This window comes from Malaya genurostris, chromosome 3, assembly GCF_030247185.1.
Source record: "Malaya genurostris strain Urasoe2022 chromosome 3, Malgen_1.1, whole genome shotgun sequence".
NCBI lineage: Eukaryota > Metazoa > Arthropoda > Insecta > Diptera > Culicidae > Malaya > Malaya genurostris.
The window spans coordinates 30,680,350-30,703,890 of NC_080572.1; the positions used below are offsets into that span (position 1 = coordinate 30,680,350).

Genomic DNA, 23,541 nt, shown 5'->3' on the forward strand with positions numbered 1-23,541 from the left:
TCGATCGGTTTTCAATAATATGGCGGAGAGCAGCGGAGGAAAGAGATGCTGTATTGTTTTCTTTCTACATGTTATAATTTTTTCCTAAATCTTTTGTAAAGTCTGAGTAATAATCAAATTATGATGCAGCAACAGCATCGCTTAATTTAAGAAGTGTTAAGAAGACTGGAATCGCACTTGTGGAAACAGGTAATAAACAGTGGTTTTAATACACAGAAATATATCGTCTACAAATCGTCTTTTGCAATAATTTTCTGCGGCTCTCATGAAATGTCACATAAACATTCACCAATCATATTTCTATTGCGAAAATAATGTAGAAACTCATATTTCTACTGCGGAAATAATGAGTTCAATTAAAACGAGATGTTTGGAAAAATATCATAAAATTTATCAATAATCATGAAGTTCTATGTATTTCCCCTAAAATATTTCATTGTTCGGCATAGAGGGTTGGGGTCTTTTGTGACATTGATAAAACCTATAATTCTTCCCTGGACAGATTAGGTGCCATGTGGCATTCGGTGGTAAAAAAACAAATATAGTCATCTATTTTTTTTCAATCGATTTTCGTATGAAAGTGAATCGATTCTTGCTTTGAATTTAATGTGATGGTTTTCGTAGTAAGAAAGATTTTTGTTTGAAATCGAAGAAATCCAACAGTTCGATTCTTTGTTTATACCAAAATTAGATCTTGAAGAACTGCTTGACATTTTTTTCAATTGGAGTGTCTCAGTATTAATTTAACTAACTCCGTTTGCAGCTCTGGGCTGGACAATTGTTTTACTCTCCTTTGACCCGTTTTGTTTAATTGTTTGCTTGAATATGCTTGACGTAACTAAGTATTACTTTAGGTGTACTGACACAATTCTGAAAGCTGTAAAAGTGCAAGCTTGTACAATTTATCCACCAGCCTTTTTTAAGTAAAGGTAGTTTTTCTGCATGAAGAAAATAAATATGCAAAATGCAAGAAGAGCTTTCATTATCATTTAGCGGAATACAAAATGGCATTTCACTGCGTCTAGATACATTGGGGCTTATGTAAAAGGTTGCAAGTTGCGTGCCGTTGTGAATCGGCTGAATTGCTCAAATATTCATGTAGATAAAAGTAATACGATTGGATGATATCGTATTCTACAAACTGCTTCTAGTAATTTTCATAACGAAAACGTTCAGCCACCACTATTAGTATAATAGTAGATGAGAAATTCTATCCTATATCTCTTATAAACCTCTCTTATAATCGATGCAGAACATTTTATCGGGATTCGATTCATTCCAGTCGATTGAAACAAAAATTGGCTGCATTTTTAAGTAATTATCCACACAGATTCTAGAATACAGGGTTCGGCACTCGAAGTGTAACCAATTGAGAAGGCCATAAATTCAGTTTGGAAAATTATTTTTTCTTAATTCAAAGTACAAAATGTGTAAAAATAATACAAAATTCAGAATCAATTCACTTTTGCTCGATATGACCACCTTTTGCCTTGACTATGGCCTTGAGACGGTCAAAAAAACGAATCGCAAGCTGCCCGAATGTGACTTGCAGGTGTGGTTCACTCGAGCGGACAATAACTTTTTTCAGCGCCTCGAGACTGGTGTATCTTTTAGTTCGGACTTTGCTCTCCAAAATGGCCCAAAGAGAATAATCCATTGGATTCGCATCTGGTGAATTCGAGAGCCATTGTGTGGACGTGATGAAGTTCGGAACGTTGTTTTTCAGCCATTCTTGGTTCACTCGAGCTTTGTGAGATGGTGCCGAGTCCTGCTGAAACGTCCATGGTCTGCCACCGAAATGTTTGTCTGCCCACGGCTTCAAAGCAACCTCCAGAAACTGTTTGACAGCCTAGGAGCCACGAGCTTCGGATTTCAATTAGAATGAGTCGATATTGACAGTATGTAGCGATCGTATTATTTTGGCGAAGTTTACAAGTGTTTGTTATTGAAGCGATGATGTCAAATCACCATTCCAAATTTCTCGACTGATCGTTAATAGTTAGTCGACACTTACAATTTTATAGAAATGTTTTACGGTGTAGATGACTCAAACCTTCACTAATCAAACTTTGTTGGTTTCATCTTGCGGGGTTTTGAAATTCTATCGTTTCTTAGTATTGTACAAAAAAGCTACCAATTTGAAATCAAATTCAAAAGTACATATAGTTCAAACTATCATCGCAACATCGTGGTCGGCAATGACATGCACATAGCTCTTTATGTAAACAAGCTACAGTTTTGCAAAGTCCTATTCTAATTAATTCAAAGAAACCTACTGACGACCGATGAGATCCAGGCGTCATCACCGGTTCACCACAGCACTGCGGTGTCTCAGTTTTTTCACGCTAGGCACGTTTCGCAAATAATCTCTTAATAATGATCTCAAATCTACACACATCTGTCACCCGTTTAGGTGTGAGGCGCAGTAGGGAGAAAGAAAGGAAGTTTCAACACCTCGACACTGTGGTTAGGACGGGATTTTTTTTGGCCAATCGCCAGACGAAATTTGGCGATGAAAGCGCTACGCTAACGCAAGCGATATTAGGCGACGCCGTCTGATCGTTGCACGAAGCGCCAGCCGATGCATGCTTAGTGACAAGCAGCATTCACAGTGTTTGTGGTTGAAATTAATGAGTTGGTTCAATTAGCCACATCTGAATGTGTCTGGGATCATTAGCTTGACAAAATCATTGAAAAATTCGCAATGTTCAGTTTTTAGCGGTCGAGAACGCAACAAAAAAAATTTAGTTTGGAATGTGAGGTTGCATTTATGAAGATATCATCAATGCTACCTGTCGGTGGGGTTAAAATAGACACGAGGTAATTTTAACGCTTTGTATCTTGTTTCTTAATTGAACGAAGAAGAAAAATATGGAAGAGGTTTGCCCAGTTGTCTAAAAAGCTAATTTATTGCATTCCAGACAAATCGCTTGCTTGCAGCGTTCCTGTGGTATGTAAAATATACCTACTTTGTTCACTAAGCTTATATGAAAGAAAGCATGGAAATTCACCATTACTATGTCGCTAATGAACGATCACTGAATAGTGTAGTGCACTTCTTGAAAAAGCTCGTTTTAGCATTTGAATTCGAATAAAATAAACTATGTTATGTTCGTTATGCGCGTATACGAATTTAAATTCGAAGTAATATTTTTTCTTAATAGTAAGCTAATAATCGAATATGCTTAGAAAAGAGCAATGAACTTAACATGACTTGACAATGCACAGAGGTTTAAAACGGGAAATTAACGAGACAAAACCATTTTCTATATTAAATATTAATTTTTGGTGGTGTCTTTAAAAAAGTTTTTTGTAATCAAATGGCGCTTCTTTCGGTGTGAACGGTCATTAGGGTGGTCGATGTTTGGAAACCTGGAATCTAACCTTTTTAATTGAATTTAAAACGGCTGCACTTTACTGCAAAGTTGAAGGAAATTTTTTTAGAAACTTTGCTGACAAAGCGACCTTCCTATCTCGTCATTTATTTTTTATTTTATTTTTATTTTTTAGGAGCAAGGGAAAAGCCCGCTGGAGCTGAGATCTTTGTTCTCCTTCTCCAGCAGGCATAAAACCTTCTCATCTTTGTATCAACAGATAACATTTGTCCAACTGATACGTAACGAAATCTTAAATTACCCTTATTTAAACTACAAAGCTAGCTAACAACTATTGATATCGTCTAATTATCTAAATAAAACTAGCGGGAAAAAATCGGAGATAACGGGTTTTAATGGTGTTACGAGATAGATTTAAATCAAATTCATCAGAGCAAGTATTGAATACGCGACACATACTCGAAAACGGTTCATTAAAGCCATAGTTAGTTCTAGCACGAGGAATTCTGAGAAAGGGATTAAACCGCAAATTACGCCGATGAATGTCAAAATTTAGCTGTTGTAGGAGATCTGCACAATCAATTCGAGATTGGATGAGGTCCGCGACGAAAACAGCTTTCAATGTATCACGGCGGACAGATAGCAAATCGAGGTGTACGAGCCTACATCGATCTTCGTAGCTTGGGAGATTCAAGGGATCTCTCCAGGGCAGGCGACGCAAAGCAAAACGAATGAACTTGCGCTGAACAGTTTCAATGCGCAGCTTATCAGTTTGGTAATATGGTGCCCAAACAACAACAGCATACTCCAATGTAGAACGAACTAGAGCGCAATATAACGATTTCAGGCAGTATATGTTATTGAAATTCTTTGAGATGCGAAAGATGAAACCTAGCATCTTGAATGCCTTAGAGAGGGTATATTCTATGTGACCTTTGAAACTAAGTTTTGAATCCAATAACACACCTAGATCCTTAATTGATGTCTCCCGTTTTAGTACAGCTTGCGAAATAGTGTAATCATACGTGATCGTGGTTCGTTTACGAGAGAAGGAGATAACGGAACATTTAGAGGCGTTCAGGACCATTCTGTTGACGTTGCACCAGTTGGAAAATACATCCAGCTGTGATTGCAAGAAATTTGAGTCTTTCAGATTTTTGATGAGATGAAACAGCTTGAAATCGTCGGCGAATGATAGCTTCATACATTGCAATGCGAAATTCAGATCATTTAGATATAGCAGAAATATGAATGGTCCTAGATGGCTTCCCTGAGGAACGCCAGAGCTCACGATGAATGATGTAGTAATGCAGTCACCAATTTTCACGGTCATACTACGACCAATCAGATATGATTCCATCAAATTGAGAAAAGGGCCGCTAAATCCAAGCCTGTCGAGCTTTGCAATTGCTATTTCATGGTTAATCTTGTCGAATGCAGCAGTGAAATCTGTATAGATGGCATCAACTTGATGTTGCGCTTGCATAGATCGAATGATATATGATGTATATAGAACAAGATTTGTAGACGTAGACCGTTTAGGCATGAAACCGTGTTGAGTATCAGATATGTAACTGGAGCAGTTGTGAGTTATGAAGTCCAGGATTATTATTTCAAATAGTTTTGAAACTGAACATAATGCAGCAATTCCTCGATAGTTTGAAATAAGGGATTTATCCCCTCTCTTATAAACGGGAAAAACGTAAGAGTTTTTCCAAGATTCGGGAAAAGATCCAAGCTGGAGAGATAGGTTGAACAGTTTTGTCAAAGGTACAAGAAGACTTCTGCAGCATTTTTTCAACACTAATGACGGAATACCATCAGGGCCGGAACTTAATGATGATTTCAGTTTCAAAAATACATTGTTAACGTCAGCAGTCGTAATCGTAGGATGAGGACCAAACGATGAACGGAGTGGAACATTGCTGGTGGCCAAGAGAATATCCTGCGTAGACAAAGTTTCTTTGGAGAAAACACTGCTAAAGTAGCTGCGGAATAGGTCACAAATACCAGAAGGGGTCGAAGCATCCAGTTCACCAAAAAACATATGAGTTGGTAATCCCGATTCATTCCTCTGATCGTTGACATAGTTCCAAAAAAGTTTGGGATTATCTTTAAGATTATTTTGGATGTTGCGTTGGTAGTTATAGTAAAGCGCCTTATTCAGTCGTTTATAACGGTTGTTAACAAACACATAATGTGATCTTAGTTGAAGAGAAGGATGCTTTGTAAGTTTTTTTAAGGTAGACCTTTTTTCACGTTTATAGCGTTTTAGAAGTGAGTTTGACCAGGGAGGATAAATTTGTTGACGACACGTTTTCTTTGGAACGAACTGGTCAATTGCATAAAGCACAATATTCGTCCAAACTGTGGCAGCGATGTTGCAGTCGTTGTCCGATAATAGCGAACACCAATCAAGTGATAACAGAAACCTATTCATCGCCTCGAAGTTACCTTTCTTGTAGTTGTAATAAGTAGATTCTGATGTAGTGTTAAATATTAGTGGCGAAGTTTCCATTAAAGAAATATGGAGAGGTGGGTGATGACGACAGAGTTTAACCAGCGGTTCGGGGGCTGCATCAACTAAACAGAAATTCAAAAGCTCCTGACTGGCAAAACATAGATCCAGAAGGCGATGATTGCTGTTGTAATGATCATTCAATTGAACTAGACCAGCAGTGTTATAGTCGTCCAGTAGTCTATGATAAACATTGCTATTCAAGGAGTCATTTGGTTGAGTTACATGAATTTTTCGAAATAAATTAGGGTCTTTCTGTAAAAAATACTTTTCAAACTTTTTAGTGAGCTGTTCTATAAGAAAGTCTTCTTCGGAAGATATCAAGTTAATTTAGGTCACAAAAAGGTTAGAGAAGCAATCTGAGAGGGTGTTATTTTTGTAACTCATCTATATTGGTTCTAAAATGCCTTAGAGAAAATCAAAAAAATCCAACAACTCTTTAACGCCATAACCTTTAGCAAAATGATGGTTTTAAAATAGCCCTACAAGTGTCTCATGCATAATTTTTTTCATTCATAATAAACTACAGCCGAAAAAATATTTTTTGCTAAGTAAATTACTTTATTACCAAAACGATAGATTCGATTGATTTTGGACCCGTGACTACAAAAATCATATCGTAAATATTTAAGAAACATGAGACAATAGTAATAGTAACTAAATATTTTGCCGACTTTTGTTTCCCTCGAATGAAGCGTATTCCGGTAAGTGCGTTTTGAATTGATCGAAACAAGACTTATTCGGATGGTGTCAAGTCTGGACTATGAAACGGGTGAAGTGGAATTTTTTATCCGAATAGTTTTGGTCCAAAACGGCTCATTTAATTCACTCAATCAACATTTTCAACATACTTCATCGCTTTTCGATATCTTTTTGTTCAGCTCGTATGGTACCCAATTCGCAACCTTTTAAATGAGCCCCAAAGCTTTTCACAACACATGGATTTCGACTCTAGCAATTTCTAGAAGTAAAAGACCCCATGTTAAAGAGTAGCTTCTCGCATTTATGCTATGATTTCTCAACGACACCGATAGATATGAGACAAAAAGAATAGAGCAAATCTGCTGACAGATATTCATACTTTCAAGGTGACACATGAAGTATGACATTCCTCTCCGAAATTTACTAAGTGCGCCCTCTTTTATAAATCATCTACTTATATACGCTGTGGAATCGATATAAGTTGTAACATTCAAACTTAGAATAAAAAATTATACTTGATGTAGATCAAAACATTTCATTATTTCGACTGTTTACACCAGAATATATATGAGTTAACATCTTAATTTGTTCCTAAACCGAGTTCTACTGTAGTAGCGGTAAAATCAATGACAAGACACTTTTTCCTTTACTGTCTAGTAAATTTGGATAAATTGCGATGCCTCTTTAATGAGCCCATATCGTGTACGTCGTATAGTTTATAAATTCTCATTGCATGCGCAAGTCAGTTGATTGGGTTCTTGATTGGATCCTATAATATCTAAAAATTGAAGAAAAACTTTAACTGATTTTAAATGCGTTGAGTTGTCAATTATTAGACTATATTTATGAAACAACGCTTGATTCTGCCTTCAATTGAAAAACAAAGATCTATGATGCAATTCTGCCTAGATTGAAAAACAAAGATCTGCCTAGATTGAAAAACAAAGATCTATGATGCAATTTTATATTAAATTTCGTGCTGGAAATAGGTGCATGAAGAAAAATGTAAATTTCCAAAATGTTTCTATACGTGAATTTATTTGTACTGTAATTACTGTTCATTAGGTATAGTAAGTATGTGTCGCTATGTGTATGCAGCTAGAAAGTTTATGCGGAACTTATTCTGTGCTGTTTTTTTGCAATGACTAAGTGGAAATATATATTGAAGAAGCCAAATGAAAATGCAAAAACTGAAGAGTTATATCGACTAAAATTCAATAAATTGATATTCTGTACTTCCAGCTGTAAAAAATTATCACGTATTTTCGGAGATGGCTTAACCGACTTTGACAAACTAAGGCTCGTTTGAAAGCTACCATTGGGTTATGAATCAAGTTCGAATATCAAGTGGCTGTCACTTTTGTTTATGGAGATATTCTGGTATCAGTGACGTAACCGACAAAACGCGTTTTTTTCTATCCGCACTTTTTGCCTCTCTCATATAGAAAGGTTATGCAATCACTGTTAAAAACCGACTTTTGAACCGAGGCCCGGAGGGCCGAATGACAGCTCGACGAACTGAGCAAATGTCTGTGTGTGTATGTATGTATGTATGTATGTATGTATGTGACAAATAATGTCCCTCGATTTTCTCAGAGATGGCAGAGCCGAATTTCACAAACTCATATTCAAATGAAAGGTCTTACGGTCCCATAGATCGCTATTGAATTTTATCTCGATCCGACTTCCGGTTCCGAAATTACAAGGCAATATGTGCAAATATATGAAAAAATGCGCTCTAAATTGTCTCGGAAATTTCTCAACCGAGTTTTACAAACTAAGATGCAAATAAAAGGTCGTGAAATTCCTTAAAAATTTTCGGAGAAGTTGATCCAGATCCAACTTCCGTTTCCGGTATTACAGAACGATTAGTGAAAATTTTCAATATCATGAGTATTTTTTCACAAGCGATGGCGAAACGAAACTGTCATACAAAATGATTCAAAATCGGTACGCATCGGTACGTGCAGGTAAGGAAAAAGAAAACGACACCGCCTAGCACCCAGCTTGTTTAGTTCAATTTTGTATAACGTGCAGGGTTGCCACGTTTGAATCTATATTAACTTGACATAATTGTTTCCAAATTGAATAGGTGATAGTAGTTTATACTAGAGAAAGTTTTTGATTTTATTCAAGTTTGAAAAAAAATCTTGACAGAATCTTCTAGTGATGTTGCCGAAAATATAGGTAATATGAGAAAGGCATTATTACACCACTAGGTGGATTAAAAAAGGTTTTTTAGATCAAGTTGAAATGTATTATTACTGATACTTTTGGTTTCGAGAATGTTGTCGAAAATGCTACGTAAGCATTTTATTGATTCAAGACAATTTCAAACTTGAAAAGGTATTGAAATGCATTGTTTGAATAACGGCATTTTACCCAAACAGCTGCATATATTCTTAAAACTGAAAAATGAAATTTATCAGCAAATGTTCACGGGAATCAAGCAGCTTAACATAACTGAAGTTTACTTGAATGTTTTCAACATAAAATGTTTCTAGTGCAATGAAGAAAATTTTAGTCAACTAACTTACAGTATTCGTATATGTACAACAATTCGTTTACCAAGCTAGTTATAAAAAATAGACATATTAGTTGAACCAATTACTTCTAGTTGAAACAGTGCAAAAAAAAAAACAATTGTAATAATGCAGTTCAGTGGTCTGAGGGTTTTGAGGAGTTCCGATTCTGCAAGAACATCATATCATCGAGATCATTTTAAGAACAAATCGTAAGCAACATACTTCCCTGTGAACATGGTGCCCTCAAGCAAGGATTCTGAAAATATCATACACACTAATCAATTTGAAAGTGAATAAATATGAATAAATCAAATTTTATGCGAAGAATTAAGATTTACCGAATATTCTTAATTGCTTATAAGGTTATTGTCATATACAAGAAATAATTATGGGTATGTCCTTTTTCGTTAACCTGTCTGCATAAAAATGTAAATAAACAATCTAAATATTACATGTTATAGATTATACAGTACTTCAGAAATATCTTCAAAGTTTTCTTTCATATATTTTTCCAACTTGCTTAATCGGTTATGCCAGCCTTTAATTTGGAAATTTATTGATTTTTCAACTGAAGTAAGCAAATGATGATCATTTGCTATTTTTTTTTGTAGTTACGTATAATCAGTTATTATATACGAAACTGTTTGCATTTATATATCATTGTTTTTCATTATATTATTGTCAACACTTGAAATCCCGGCAATACTATTGATTGCGCGATGAAAAAACGACAGTTGTGCATTCAGATGGGATTTATTAATGTATTTATTGATGGACGATTAACAAAAATATTGACTTGTCTAGAAAACGCTACTATTAGTTTTTTTTTGACAGTTGTCCTCAGAATAGCAATGTAGAACTGGTTTCTAGAAAGCTGTGTAAAGTTTTTCAGTAGAATGATTTTTATTATTATGAGAACCTGTGAAATTTTTAATACAAAGCATAATATTTATTGGGAAATTAACAAAAAATTGAAATTCGGCTAGATCATTAGGCATTGTTCCAGAACTGAACAGTCTGAATTGTTTAGTGGAATCTAACTCCATGACATATTACCATAACACAATTGTTAACCCAATTCGACTACCACATGCCGATTGAGTCAAGATTGATAGTAAAGGGTCAGAATCAAACATTAGTGTTCATTTACCGGCTCTTGGTATAGATGTTATTATTCTAATCATTATAAAGGGTTACTTGTGATTTTCACTAAACCAAAAAAGAAGATTAATAAAATGAAAAGAAGCTTTGTATGTTGATGATGTGAAAATAGTGGCTTTTTAATGATACGGTATCGTGCTTCAATGCACCTTCAGTCTGTTTTTGTGTTACTCAGGGTTACCGTATTAGTTTCGAGTTTTTGTTCTCGAAGGTTTTATGTTTTCCGACGAAGACCCAGTTATGTTTCGACAGGATTAGATAATGAATGCGTTTTATAGGTTACGAAAGCTTGACCCGATGCTTTGATATATGAAATGATATACCGATATTTAGAAAATTTTGTAGTATGTATGTATGTAGTAAAATGAACATAAACACTTACCAGAGCAATCATACCCATCTCCGTGGAAGCCCGAGCGACAGGTACACGTGTACTTGGTGTTAAGATTAAGACACGTAGCGTTAGTATGACATGCGTGACCCTTTGAGCAATAGTCCATTCCTGTTGAAATTTTTTATAGCGAGCAGACAAATTTTAAAGGCGTCGAGATCCAATCGTAGAGGGATTTGTTAAAATGCAAATGCAGCCGAAAGGGTCACCGTTGTTGTTAGTCCAGATGGTTTAGTTGGTTGTTGATGTTGTGTTCCCGCGAAGTTATTTAGCAAGTAGCCCAATTGTGAAAGATTGGTATTAGATAAGACAACACATACAGCCAATGATGGTTCTCGATGGTAGTAGAAGTATTTGTTGGATTGAATAGGTTTGGTTGTACAGCATGGCAAGTAGTAGAAGTTGCGATTTTCAGTTGGATTAGAGGTCGGTTTTGGAAAGATAAGCACAAACGAAATAGTAATTAGTATGCGGTAACTGTAACAAGATTGTGTCAAAATATGAACGATTGGAATAATTTGTTAGCAACCATCAATAGGTCATAAAATAATTCAAAAACTTTGTAGAAAGTATAATGGAATGTTCCTATCAGGTAAGGTATTTTTAATTGTTAAATTTTCTAACTTAGATTGATTGTGTATAGAGATTTATGCTAGGAAATAAGAAAAGATACACGAAGATACAAGGAACAGTGTTAAAAAAGATTATACCAAGTACAGTGAAGCCTGATTGGTTGATTCACGGATCTTTAGTATGAGCAGTATGACTCAATTTAACAGATATTTTTCAGGTTTCAAAATTTTCGTAGCCGATCATAGCAATAAAATTTTCAAAGGAACTTGTTGCTATCGATCATCTCGATCTTCTACCAGTTTTGTATCGAAAGAAGCCTGTTGCAGCAGATCTTGTTCAACGTCTTCGATTTCAACAAGCTGTTGGAATTCAAGTTTTCGATCGTTCGCAAGATCCGCTAGACCAAAAGTTTCATGACTATTACTGTTGCTGCTATCACCAATGATGGCCATTACGGAATCGAAATGGCCATCAGATTCTAGTACAACCAAACGTTTTTGTTCCTCGTTTGGTGTTTCCTCCGATTGCTGCTCCTGGGCCAGTGTCGACGTAGACCGTTGATTTGGGCGATCTTCCGCAAACGAAGACCCCATCGTCGAACCATCGGCGTCGACGCTGACAGATGTTAGGTACGGTCGCATCAGTGGCTGTTGAAAGCTAACTATACCTTGACAGAATTTACAGCACTCGTCCGTCACCGACATTTGCTGCTCCGGCGGGCACTTGAGCTCTGGACACTGCATGATGACACATATCATATTGCCATTTATGCAGGTGCAGTTTCGGCAGCCTATGATCTGCATCTCACCGTGTTCATAGTCTTTCTTATTAATGTAACAATTTGCTGAAATGAGTGTGAAGGAGAACAGATATTATATGGAATGAAAACGATTGAAAGGCAGGCTTAGCATGATATTGATTCAAATCGTAGGTACACAGTAAAATAAAAGAACAACTTACTGTTTCGACAACGATACGTAATCTGAATGTCAACACTCATGTTACAAGAGTTTGAAATGTACATGTACTATTATAGATTTATGTTTCAGCTAATGATATCAGGCCCGTGCGCAGGAATCATTTAAGGGGAGGGGTTCAAGGGGGTTTGAAATAGGAAAGCAGGGTTGGTTTCAAAAGGGAAAGTAGGGGAGGGGGGGGGGGGGGAGGTTCAAAAGGAAAGGCGCAAAAATGTAACTTAATGTTGAAAAATCTTCCACGGGGTGGCTTTACACAACCCCCCCCCCCCTACTGCGCACAGGCCTGAATGATACTATTGTCATATTTCTAATTATAAATGTAAATATATAAATGTGCAACCGTAGAAAGAATCAATCAAAACACCGTTATTATATTTCATTGCCGAAACCCATCAAGCTCAATGTCAAAACCATTTTTCTGCTTGCGATCTGAGTACAGTTAAGAATAACATATTTTTGTTTTTACTTACTCGATAGCTAAAACAATCATTACCCCGTTATTCTAGGTCACTTTCAGGTCATGAATAACATACATTGGACAATTTTTTTTATAATAAAAATTAATTTACAATTACATGCAGTTGCTGTATAGGTTGTGGTTGAATACACTAATAAAACTAGAGGAATGTCATTACATTGACATATGTTACTGTGGCCGTGTAGTATATAAGGTACGAGGAATCATTAAAATCGAATATGCCGTGATTGAATCAGGTGGCATCGTAAGATAGAGCTTGAATGGCTTAATAGAATACAATGAGTCGATAATTAATTGAAGCATCATAAAATGAAGGAGTAGTATGAAGCCATTGCATTCCAAATTGATCGATACATCACCACGGATGGGTTTGTCTAGTTGACCGTGTTGGAATTCGATAAATATGATACGCTATTGATACTATCTAGAAGCCTGCAGTTTTGACATTGTTCTCACCGCCATGGGTTGTTTAAAAAAATACCGTATAATCGAATAAATAGATTATAGATTACGAATACACTTACTTAAACACTTAGGACAACATTCACCCTCATCTAATACTGGATGTTTACACTTAACCTCTGGACATGGTCTTGGACCACACGTGACGATGCCACGCTCGCATTTACACTGACTACAACCTATATCCCATATATCACCATCGTTTTTACTTGTACCATTAATTAGGCATGATTTTTTACAATCACATTCCTCTATATACGAGACACGCATCTCTGCAGCCACTAGCTAATGAAGAAGGAATCGGATTAGTGGAATTCAGCGAACTTGTCTTACTACTGGTACTGTACTTACCCTTTTTGTTAACAGCGACAAGGTTTGTTTTAATTCTACTAAAGCATTTTCTAATTCTAAAAACTGCCCGCAAGTGGGGCATTGTGCATCCATTAGTTCACATTGTGATAAATAACCGTACGGGCCGGTGATAATACGTAAATCTTTTAAATCACCCTAGGGAGGCAGCATCGTTGGCGTTTTCGGGTCGATTTGCAAAGAGGAAGAAAGAAAGTGTTCAGTTGATGAACGGAAACGATTAGAGCTGGGCTAAAACCTGATGAAGTAGTTCTAACTAGGAAATCTCTTGGAATTGACGGGGTTGCCAGATTTGGATCTCAAAACGGTTGTGTATATCCTGGAGATTGCAAGCAATAGTTCTAGTGGATTCCAGCTGGTACTAGGTGATACTGGTGGATTTTAAGTTTTTTCAAGTAGTTCTCCACTGCCGTTAAGTGAAAATTCAAAAATCAAATTTCTGTTCATTTATAAAAATGTTTTAAATAGAATTACGTTTTAAGGTGAATTAAACATTCAATTTTAATGCTGAGTGCTTTTAAGGGTTTTGCTTGTAAAGCAGTAAAGCAAATATACGAAAAAAACTTGAACAGTAAAGCAACAGCTGTAAATTGCTTCTAATACTAATACTAAAGAAACTAAAGAAAAAAGTAGAGTTAAAAAGAAGGACTTCTGGATTTTTTCTAAACGAGCATGATCCATGATCAGAAACGTTACTTCTTGACTGATCACAGAGGAGTGATCGATCACAACTAGTAGCGCTATTACAAACAGTAGGAAGAATCAGAATGATGGACGAACTGTGGACCCATCGAAGATCGAAACAGTTGTGAATTCATTTAACTCTACAGCTTTGAGAATAAATTCGCCACAACCAGTTGGCTCTTTTCCATGCTTTCGATTAGGTCTAGGAGATTTAGTCGGACTCTTTAAAACAAAAACAGACACACTGTGTTTAAATGAAAAATTTGAGAATAATAAATGAAGAAAGAAGAACGAATTCAATCATGCGAATCAAGGTTTCATTAATAGTATAAAATGGGTTTCGTCAATCTATTCTAAAATGTTTGTCTTCGTCAAAGTAATTAAATTTGAATTTATCTTATCTATTATAGAAGACACCAAAATGTATTTTTTCAAATTGAAAAGTTAGACTTTTTTGAGTCTTTACAGTGAATTTTGGAACATGGCCTTTCACTTAGATAGAATCTTACTATGCTGTGTAAATATCGTGAAGACATCAAACAACTCAGATCAACCGTGATAGCACAATGAAAGGAAGTCAAGTCAAACGTCGGATCGTTTTGAGTCTTAAAAATGAGAGAGTCTAAAGGGTGACGACGATTTTTATTTGTATAAATCCAGTTTCCCCATACTAAGTTTCAGACAAACTTTGAACCGGGTGCTAAAATATAGTTTCACCGATTGAGCTGAAATTTTGTATCGCATTCTATGGGACCCAAAAATAACACGAAAAGTTTGGTGGAACGAGAAAATAAACCTTTTTCCCATACAATCTTGTTCCACCCTTCTGGACATGTAGCAAGAATGACGTAAGAGACAAAGGCCTACGTGATACTCAGTAGAGAACCTGGAAGTGCTCGACGAGTATGTGACAGTCCTCGCACTCACTGAGTGTGTGTAATGGCAATGAAACACCGTCAAAATGTTGCACTTCTGCTCGAAAGTGCAAAATCAGAGCATTCCACGCCACCAGTGTTTTTCAATGAAAAACGGCATAAAATTCGTTCGGTTATGTTCCGGAGAAGGGGTGAGTACAATTGAAGTAAGTAAGCTACATGAACATTCTATTTAGATGATTCAAACAAAAAAAAATGCTGCCCTTATCATCATAGAGCTAACCGCATTGTGCCATTGGTGACTTAATCACCAAAGTTAAGCTTAAGGCTATCTATATTACTAATTCTACACGTGAAAGAAATGTATGAGATTCGATTGCAGCTAAGTAATCTGATCATTTTGTTAGAAGTATTCAATTCAAAAGAAAATGAAAACCTATAAAGTGAATAATGAATAAAAGTCTCAATCCGAGGGCCCTTAATCCCCGGCCCTCTCGAGCCCTCTAAAGCTGAAATCCTAAATATACGATCAGAAAAATCCTGGCAACCCTGATTTCCGACAGCGATTTCCGGCAGGATCGGTGCGGCGTTGCGTGGCAAGGACCGCTGCCGATACGATCAAAAAATTATGCTTACCTTAAATAAATAATGACTATTTGAGTTTCTTTGTCCGACGAATAATTGCATATTGGAAGCACTAAAATTTCGATCTGGTAAAAAATGTGTCACTCGTTTATACAGTGGATGGCAGTCGATGTACAGCTGCACCTCGGTGCCGCTGATCGTTAGCGCCACCTTGTGCTCGGCGTCGTCCGCGAGTCGATACGGGAAAGACTCGGTGTGCATCTGCGATACGCCCGCTGCTGTTATGTGTGTGTAATGAAAACGTATTTCGTCACGTCTTCCACTTGATTGTAATTCTAAATACCTTAACATTAATTTTAATTATTACATTTGCTTCGATTAGGATCAGAAAAGATAGATAACAGATTTTCAAAGACTGATGCGAATGGAACGTGATTTCATGTTTAAGGATAGAGCCAACAAAACCGTAAATAGTCGGAATTCTCAAGCGTTTCATCATAGGATACCATATTGCCAACTATTACCAGGTTTTAGCTGGGGGAAAAACTATCTAACAGATTGAATAGGGAAGAAAATTATGAATTCAATGAACATGCAGTCGAAATTTAGGAATTAGAATGCGTTAGGAGTCGCTAGTGGCAATAATTATCGCTTTAGCATTACGTATCTCCTTCGGGACTCGTTAAGACGGAATACGGGATTTAGGACGGATGGGATTTCATTAATTCGGGTGGGTTTGTTAGCTTAATATGATGATGAATGATATTTGGAGGAAAGAAGGAGAAATGGAATCAAACGACATTGAATTGAACGAGAAACCTACCTATTGTTTCCGTTTGAAAAGGAAACGATGGTCCCAGAGTTAGCTTGCTCCTGCTTTAGGACGACGGCAAACGTAAAATCTGACGTCTGTTTCATCCTGTCTACAGCCCGGCGAAAAGCCGTAGTCGGAAGGACAAGATTTCGATCGCCACCTGTCGGAAATGAAAAAAAAGAAACAGGGAAATGGATTTAAAAGCAAAAGTTCATTGCGATAAATTCTATAGTTGGAAAGGTCGAAATTATCACCGTACTTCAATCTTAGTCGGTATGCAGCAGGGATGAGGCACCGTACGTTGATTGCAGTCGTCATGCGATTGTTTTGTGCTACATTTGCTAGATGAATAAATTATCATGTGCATGTAGGACCCCATTACGGGTTCCGTCAAATACAGAAATGCGATGGCTTTAATCAGGACAATTATCTCCTAGAGTGCAGAAAGTAAACGCATGTTGTTCTGCGGTGAGTAAACATCACAGACAATGTTCACGCGATAAAATTTATAGCTGTTGGGGGAGTAAAGGAAATGTGTCACAACACCGGATCGAGCTAGTCAGATACTTTCACACAGATGCTCGCATTTCTTTTGCTGAGTTAAGTGAGAAAAAGTTGTTCCACGCGGATTAAAATTATTATTTTTATGTCATTCATCGGTATGAATTGATATACAATAATTCATTTGGATTTAACACAAATAGTCAATTAAAACCAAAATTAATTCCATTCGTTTTAGTGGAGAACCGGTTAAATAATATACTATTAAATCTACTGAAAATGGCAAAAAATCAGTAACCGTCATTCGTCGGAGTCGGCCGGTAACGACTTATTCTCATATTTTAATATAACCGTAAAACGGGGTGAATGTCTTACTTTCAGCAAATATTATTACAACTGTCAATGGAATATTCCGCTTTCATTCGTTTGAATCCGGTTAAGTATGAATAGAATAAGAGTAGTGCACAGTAGTAATAACATTAGATTCTCTTTGAACACGAATTTTCGAGAGTTCAAAAATAATAAATTTTTTCCAACAACTAATGATAATTTTAGCATTCTCTGCAGTTTGATAAAAATGAATAGCAGGTTATAGAATACATAAAAATGTAAATTTAGAGTGGCAATGTATCATAATATTCGAGAATGTTCATAAAACGTTCCCACAGTATCAGTGTTCCCACAGTATCATTACTCTAATATATGTATTGATTTAATTTTTTTATAGTGTCTTTTAATGAGGAGCACATCAACCATGAAACGAAAAACTCTATAAGACACATACATTTTCAATAATAGATTCACCCAGTTTTACGGTGACCAATAAAATTAAAGGTGTTGTTATTAGTGGTACCGGGTTGGCGGTTCAATGCAATGTCTTACAAACCAGTTATCGTATGTTCGAGCCCCGACCTGGACGGATTCGTAGTGTCAGTAGAATCGTAGCACCAGCCATGCAATGGTTCTGTACACACTGAATCGGCTGCGAAGTCTGTTGAAACAGAAGGTCAGTGTTGGTGATTGCCGAAAATTTGACAGAAGCTGCTATATTGCTATCTATATTGTATACAACATATTCAATCCGGTAGTAGATGCTATAAGAACTCGAGTCTCTCAATGCATGAACCGTGAGAGAAGTTTGCTACATTTCTTCGCTCCATTCGTACTCTGAGTATTTCACGCCCTTAAAAAAATTTACAGTCTGATAATGATCGCTGCTGTGTGGAATTTCCTAAGAGAGAATCGCAAGTTGACAATTATCGCAGAAAATCGAATCGATGATTCAACTTGATCATTCCCATACTAGGTCGCAATATTTCAAAACCCTTGTGTGGAGCGTTCACAGACATTTTCAAAGACACAACTTATACAAAGGTTATATGCAAATAGTTAGAATAAGCGGCAATAGTAAAATGATTCTATCGCAATTATCAACTGCCTGTATAGAATCGGATCGCGAAACGAGAATAAGCGACCGTTTGTTGCTTCAGAGAGGATCCCCACAGCAGCGTGCTAACCTTTGATTCTCAGAAATGTCATCGAGAGAAATTAGCTCTCGCACTGGTGTCGATTCTATGTTAAATGAGCCATGCCGGGTTTTTGTTGTTGCGATGATCTCCGTTTCTCTTTGATGGCACTGATTCAATCGTGTGAAGAGTTGCCAGTGAACGTTCTTTGATACGATAAAAGCCATCCTTGCAGAAGGTCAAATTCCACTATAGGAATGTAATACCAAGGCTTTGCTTTGTTGTTGTTAGTGAGTGTCATGTGCACCGGCAAAAGTAAGTGCACTGGAACCTCAATTTACGCACAGAGCCGAGGGTGCGTAAATTAAATTTCGCATAAATTAAATAAAATATCGCCTTATGTCTTCGAGGACAAAAGATTTTTCAAATTTCATTTGATTTTGGGTAAATAAGATGAACAGTCCTACTACGTCCGATTATTTAGCGCCTGAGGACCCTCTGAGTATATTCTGAGAGTTGGCATCACGAATATGGACCGAGAACGATAACGTCATTAATGCACTTTAGATCTTAAGGCCTGAACTTCAGGTAGTTTTTGGATCATCGTTAATGTTGGTAGACCTTAAGGCCTTTTCCGAGGAGATTTTGGATGTCAAGTTCTTTTACAGATCTTATCACAGTATGTCAATATTCTGTGAATAGGTACTATGAGTGTATACCGTAAATCACGAGGTGGAGGAGTTTTAATCGCTGTTTCCAAAAATCTCAATTGCTACATTGAACCTACATCGATCTCCGACACCCTAGAACAGCTTTGGGTTGTCGTCAAGTTTGCTGAGATAAATGTTAGTATAGGTGTTATTTATCTACCACCCGATCGAAAAAATGATTATACGAGTATCAGTGATCACGTGAACTCGCTGGGATCGGTTGCCTCCCAATTGAGCCCTCATACACCCTCGCTTCTTTTCGGCGACTATAATCAATCTGGTCTTCGGTGGCTTTTTCCCGAGAGAGGCGCTCCGCGCATTGATCCGTTGCATTCACACATGTCTGCTGCATGCAGCACTCTTTTTGATGGTTTGCATTTTCACGGTTTTAGTCAGATTAACAATGTACTCAACAGAAATGACCGCTTACTGGATCTCGTTTTTGCAAACGAATCTGCCACACCGTTATCTACTATCTCCTTGCCAATTGAACCTCTAACGAATCTCGATGCTGACCACCCAGCAATCAAAGTCATATTCAGATTGCCAATTCCAGTGGTTTATGAAGAGCCCACCATTTCACATGATCCCGATTTTCGTCGAGCTGATTACAATGCACTGAACGAGCTACTTTCTTGGACTAACTGGAATGCTATCGATTCCTCTACCAACGTTAATGAAGCTGTTGAATATTTCTGTACAGTAATAGATCACGCTGTTTCCCGTACTGTTCCTGCCAGACGACCTCCGCAAAAACCTCCCTGGTCAAATCTTCGTTTACGAGCATTAAAACGTGCTCGTTCTGCTGCTCTCCGGAAATACTGCAATTGTCGGTCTCCGTATTTCAAACACCAGTTCAACATTAGAAGCAATAGATATCGTCACTACAATCTATTCCTTTATTCTCAGTACGTTAAACGGATTGAGCAAAGCCTTCGTCGTAAACCCAAACTGTTTTGGTCGTTTGTAAATTCCAAAAGAAAAGAAACTGGTCTTCCTCGTTCAATGTTCTTGGAAAATGAGACAGCCAACAATGAAATCGAAAAGTGCTATCTGTTTGCTCACCATTTCAAGCATGCATTCCATGAACGATGCGCCACAACGATGCAGATTGATGAAGCAACAGCTGGATTACCGCGAGACGTACTTAGTTTCGAGTTGCCATACATAACGCAGGATATGGTTATTGCAGCCTTGAACAAACTAAAGCTATCATTTGCTGCTGGTCCCGATGGAATTCCTTCGTCTGTGCTTAAGCGCTGTTCATTCGTCTTGAGTTACCCGTTAGCAATGCTATTCAATCTTTCGGTTCAACAAAGTGAGTTTCCCACGTGTTGGAAGTCGTCCTTTATGTTTCCGGTTCACAAAAAAGGCGACAAGTGCAATGTTGCTAATTACCGAGGAATTACCTGCTTGTGCGCATGTTCAAAACTGTTTGAGATCATTGTCAACGACATCTTGTTCGTCTGCTGCAGAAATTACATTGACACCCAGCAGCACGGATTTTTCCCTAATCGTTCCGTGTCGACGAATCTCTTACAGTTCACTTCGAACTGTATACGGAACATGGACCGTGGCCTGCAGACTGATGCGGTTTATATTGACCTTAAAGCGGCATTTGACCGGGTTGATCACGGAATTCTTCTAAAAAAATTAGAGGTACTTGGAATCTCTACACGAGGAGTTGCATGGTTTAAGTCTTACTTGACGAATCGCTTTGTTCGGATTAAAATTGGATCTTCGACTTCGGAGACCTTCACGAATCTTTCGGGAGTGCCTCAAGGTAGTATCCTTGGTCCGTTACTGTTCTCTATCTTCATTAATGATGTATCAACGCTGTTACCGCCGGAATGCCGTTTGTTCTATGCTGACGACACGAAACTTTTCAAAATTATTGAAAGTCTGTTAAATTGCCTGGAGTTGCAAAAAATGCTTGATACATTTCAAATTTGGTGTACCAAGAATTTTTTGAAATTGAGTATCGAAAAATGCAGTGTTATATCTTTTCATCGAAAAAGTGCATCAATAGTATTCGATTACAAAATCGCTGGACACACGCTAACGCGAACAGAACATGTGAAAGATCTCGGTGTGATTCTTGATCGCGAAATAACCTTCAAACTTCACTATGAAAATATTATTTGCAAAGCAAATCGGCAATTGGGATTCATATTCAAAATTTCCTCCGAGTTTCGCGATCCTTTGTGCATACGATCATTATACTGCTCGCTGGTACGGTCAGTGCTTGAGTCGAACGCGATTGTCTGGTGTCCATATCATTCAAATTGGATATTGAGGATTGAAGCAGTGCAACGCAAATTTGTGAGATACGCATTGAGACTTTTACCCTGGAACGACCCCATACAGCTACCGTCATATGTGGATCGTTGCCGTCTCTTAAGCATTGAACCCCTGGAATTAAGAAGGACATATGCTCAAGCTACATTCGCAGCGAAATTGCTTCTTGGTGCTGTTGATTGTCCCGCATTACTCGAACGTCTGAATATGTATGCTCCAGAAAGATCTCTTCGACAGCGTAATTTCTTGCTCCTTGAAACACAGTATACTGTATACGGACAGCATGAGCCATTTAGATCCATATGTCGACAATTCAACGAGTTCGCTGAGTTTTTTGATTTTAATTTGTCGTCCAATTTGTTTTATCGTAAGCTACTTGACCTTTTTCGTGTTGTGTTTCATGATAATTTAGCCTAAGTTGAATGATTTTTAGTTTAGTTTACTTTATTCATTAAGACACCTATTGTCAGATGGATTATATAGCAACAAATACCGCACAATATTTGTTTTTCAGATAATTCTTGGATGCCCGCGGTCTTATTTAGATTCTTTGAAACTAAACAAATCATCAAGGTACATTTCACAAAATTTAATTCCCTGAAGCATGTTAGATTTTTTAGCAAAAACCTTTTTTTACGCGAAAATTAAATAAAAAATCGCATTCTTTCAAATAAAACGCGCAAAAAAGTCGAGTAAATAAAAATTTGCGTAAACTAAGTTCGCGTATATTGGGGTTTTAGTGTAGTTTTCATTTATGGTAATGGAAACATGCGGTAATTTCAGCTCTACGGATGTAATAGAAAGGGTCGATTGAAACATGACCAGAAATTGTACAGTTGTTGTGAAAATACTGATACTTTTAATTGTTCTAATTGGTCTTTATGTAAAAAAAGAAGTTCAACATTGTCCTATCATCTAGATCAGTGGTTTCCTACCTTTTAATATTGCGGACCCTTTTGAGCCCATAATAGTTATCCGAGGACTCCCAGGTTTCAAACAAATTTCGTAAGCTGGAAAATTACATAGTATCAATGGAAAATGACACTCAATTTTGAGAAAACGACAACATGATCAACATGGTTTTGAAATTATTATTACAATTGAATTTAAGGCAAAATAAAAACACGTACTTCTACAAAAAATTGCTGACTGAAAAAATTGTTCATAAAAATTATTCGCAGCATTTAAAAACTATTTTGCGGACGCCTAGGGATCCGCGAACCACTGATTGGGAATGGCTGATCTAGATGATCAATCAAATGGACTTGTGATGCTTTGAATCTTTTATGCGCTTGTATTTACTTTGTGTAGAATTCGGCTGGGCTGTGGATGCATTATATGATGCATATTCAAAATCTAAGAAGCAATCACTTCTATTTTAAACTTGACAAGTCGTAACTCGTTAAAGCTTGTGCATATCAGTACATGCTCTTTTCTTCTAGCTATTTCAGGTGTTGTTTTGATTCAGTAGTAATATGACTATCTGTGCGTGTAGCAAACATTGTTCATGGTAATAGTTACTCCCACCAGCTGTGATAATCAGTTGTTTTTTATCGTTTACTTATACCCGGCTTTAACCTAGCACAACTCAATTGTTTCGAATACGCATTTAACTTCAGGTTGAAACAGTATTAGCTGATTTCATAATAATACGATTGTCAATGTGTATAGCAATATTATTTACTAGCTTAAAAAAGTCGAATCGAAATTCTCCAAAACATCATTTGCGGGAGTGTGGGACAGCAGAACGTCGTCGAATATTGTGCCAGGCATGTGGAAAATATTCTCTATAAGCGAAAACATTGAAAATTGAAGGTGAAGAGCGCGAATAAATCTACTGAATATTTTAGGATGATCATGCTCAATCGATTGTTACACGTTTAAATTCAAATGATAAATTTCACGTCTCGTAATGCCCAAGTAATACTCCTCGTTGACGGCTGGCCTCGTGGAAGGAATTCATGATACACAACACCCTTGTAATCAATAAGAACTGTAAGCATCGTTTTCTTTTACTCTCATCATCATTCACAGACTCACGGTCACTTCTGAATCGTTCGTGCCATTTATAAACGACTGTTTTCTTCCGAGTATGGTTGCCGAAACACTCTTCTAAC

The 23,541-nt window shown here is 37.1% G+C and overlaps 1 protein-coding gene across 6 annotated transcripts in view; it reads right to left on the minus strand.

Moving 5' to 3' along the window:
* Window positions 1–23,541, minus strand: part of LOC131436657 (protein kinase C-binding protein NELL2-like) — a 234,774-nt gene that overhangs the window by 9,826 nt on the left and 201,407 nt on the right. For 4 of the 6 annotated variants that reach the window (XM_058605504.1, XM_058605503.1, XM_058605506.1 and 1 more), the window contains 6 exons: window positions 16,459–16,609; window positions 15,687–15,978; window positions 13,474–13,629; window positions 13,185–13,407; window positions 11,873–12,049; window positions 10,624–10,743 (listed from right to left, as the gene is read on the minus strand). In XM_058605504.1, coding sequence (XP_058461487.1) covers window positions 10,624–10,743; window positions 11,873–12,049; window positions 13,185–13,407; window positions 13,474–13,629; window positions 15,687–15,978; window positions 16,459–16,609 — 1,119 coding nt within the window. Of the gene's footprint in view, window positions 1–10,623; window positions 10,744–11,872; window positions 12,050–13,184; window positions 13,408–13,473; window positions 13,630–15,686; window positions 15,979–16,458; window positions 16,610–23,541 lie in introns of those variants that run through there. The other 2 variants (XM_058605508.1, XM_058605507.1) reach the window with 2 other exon arrangements.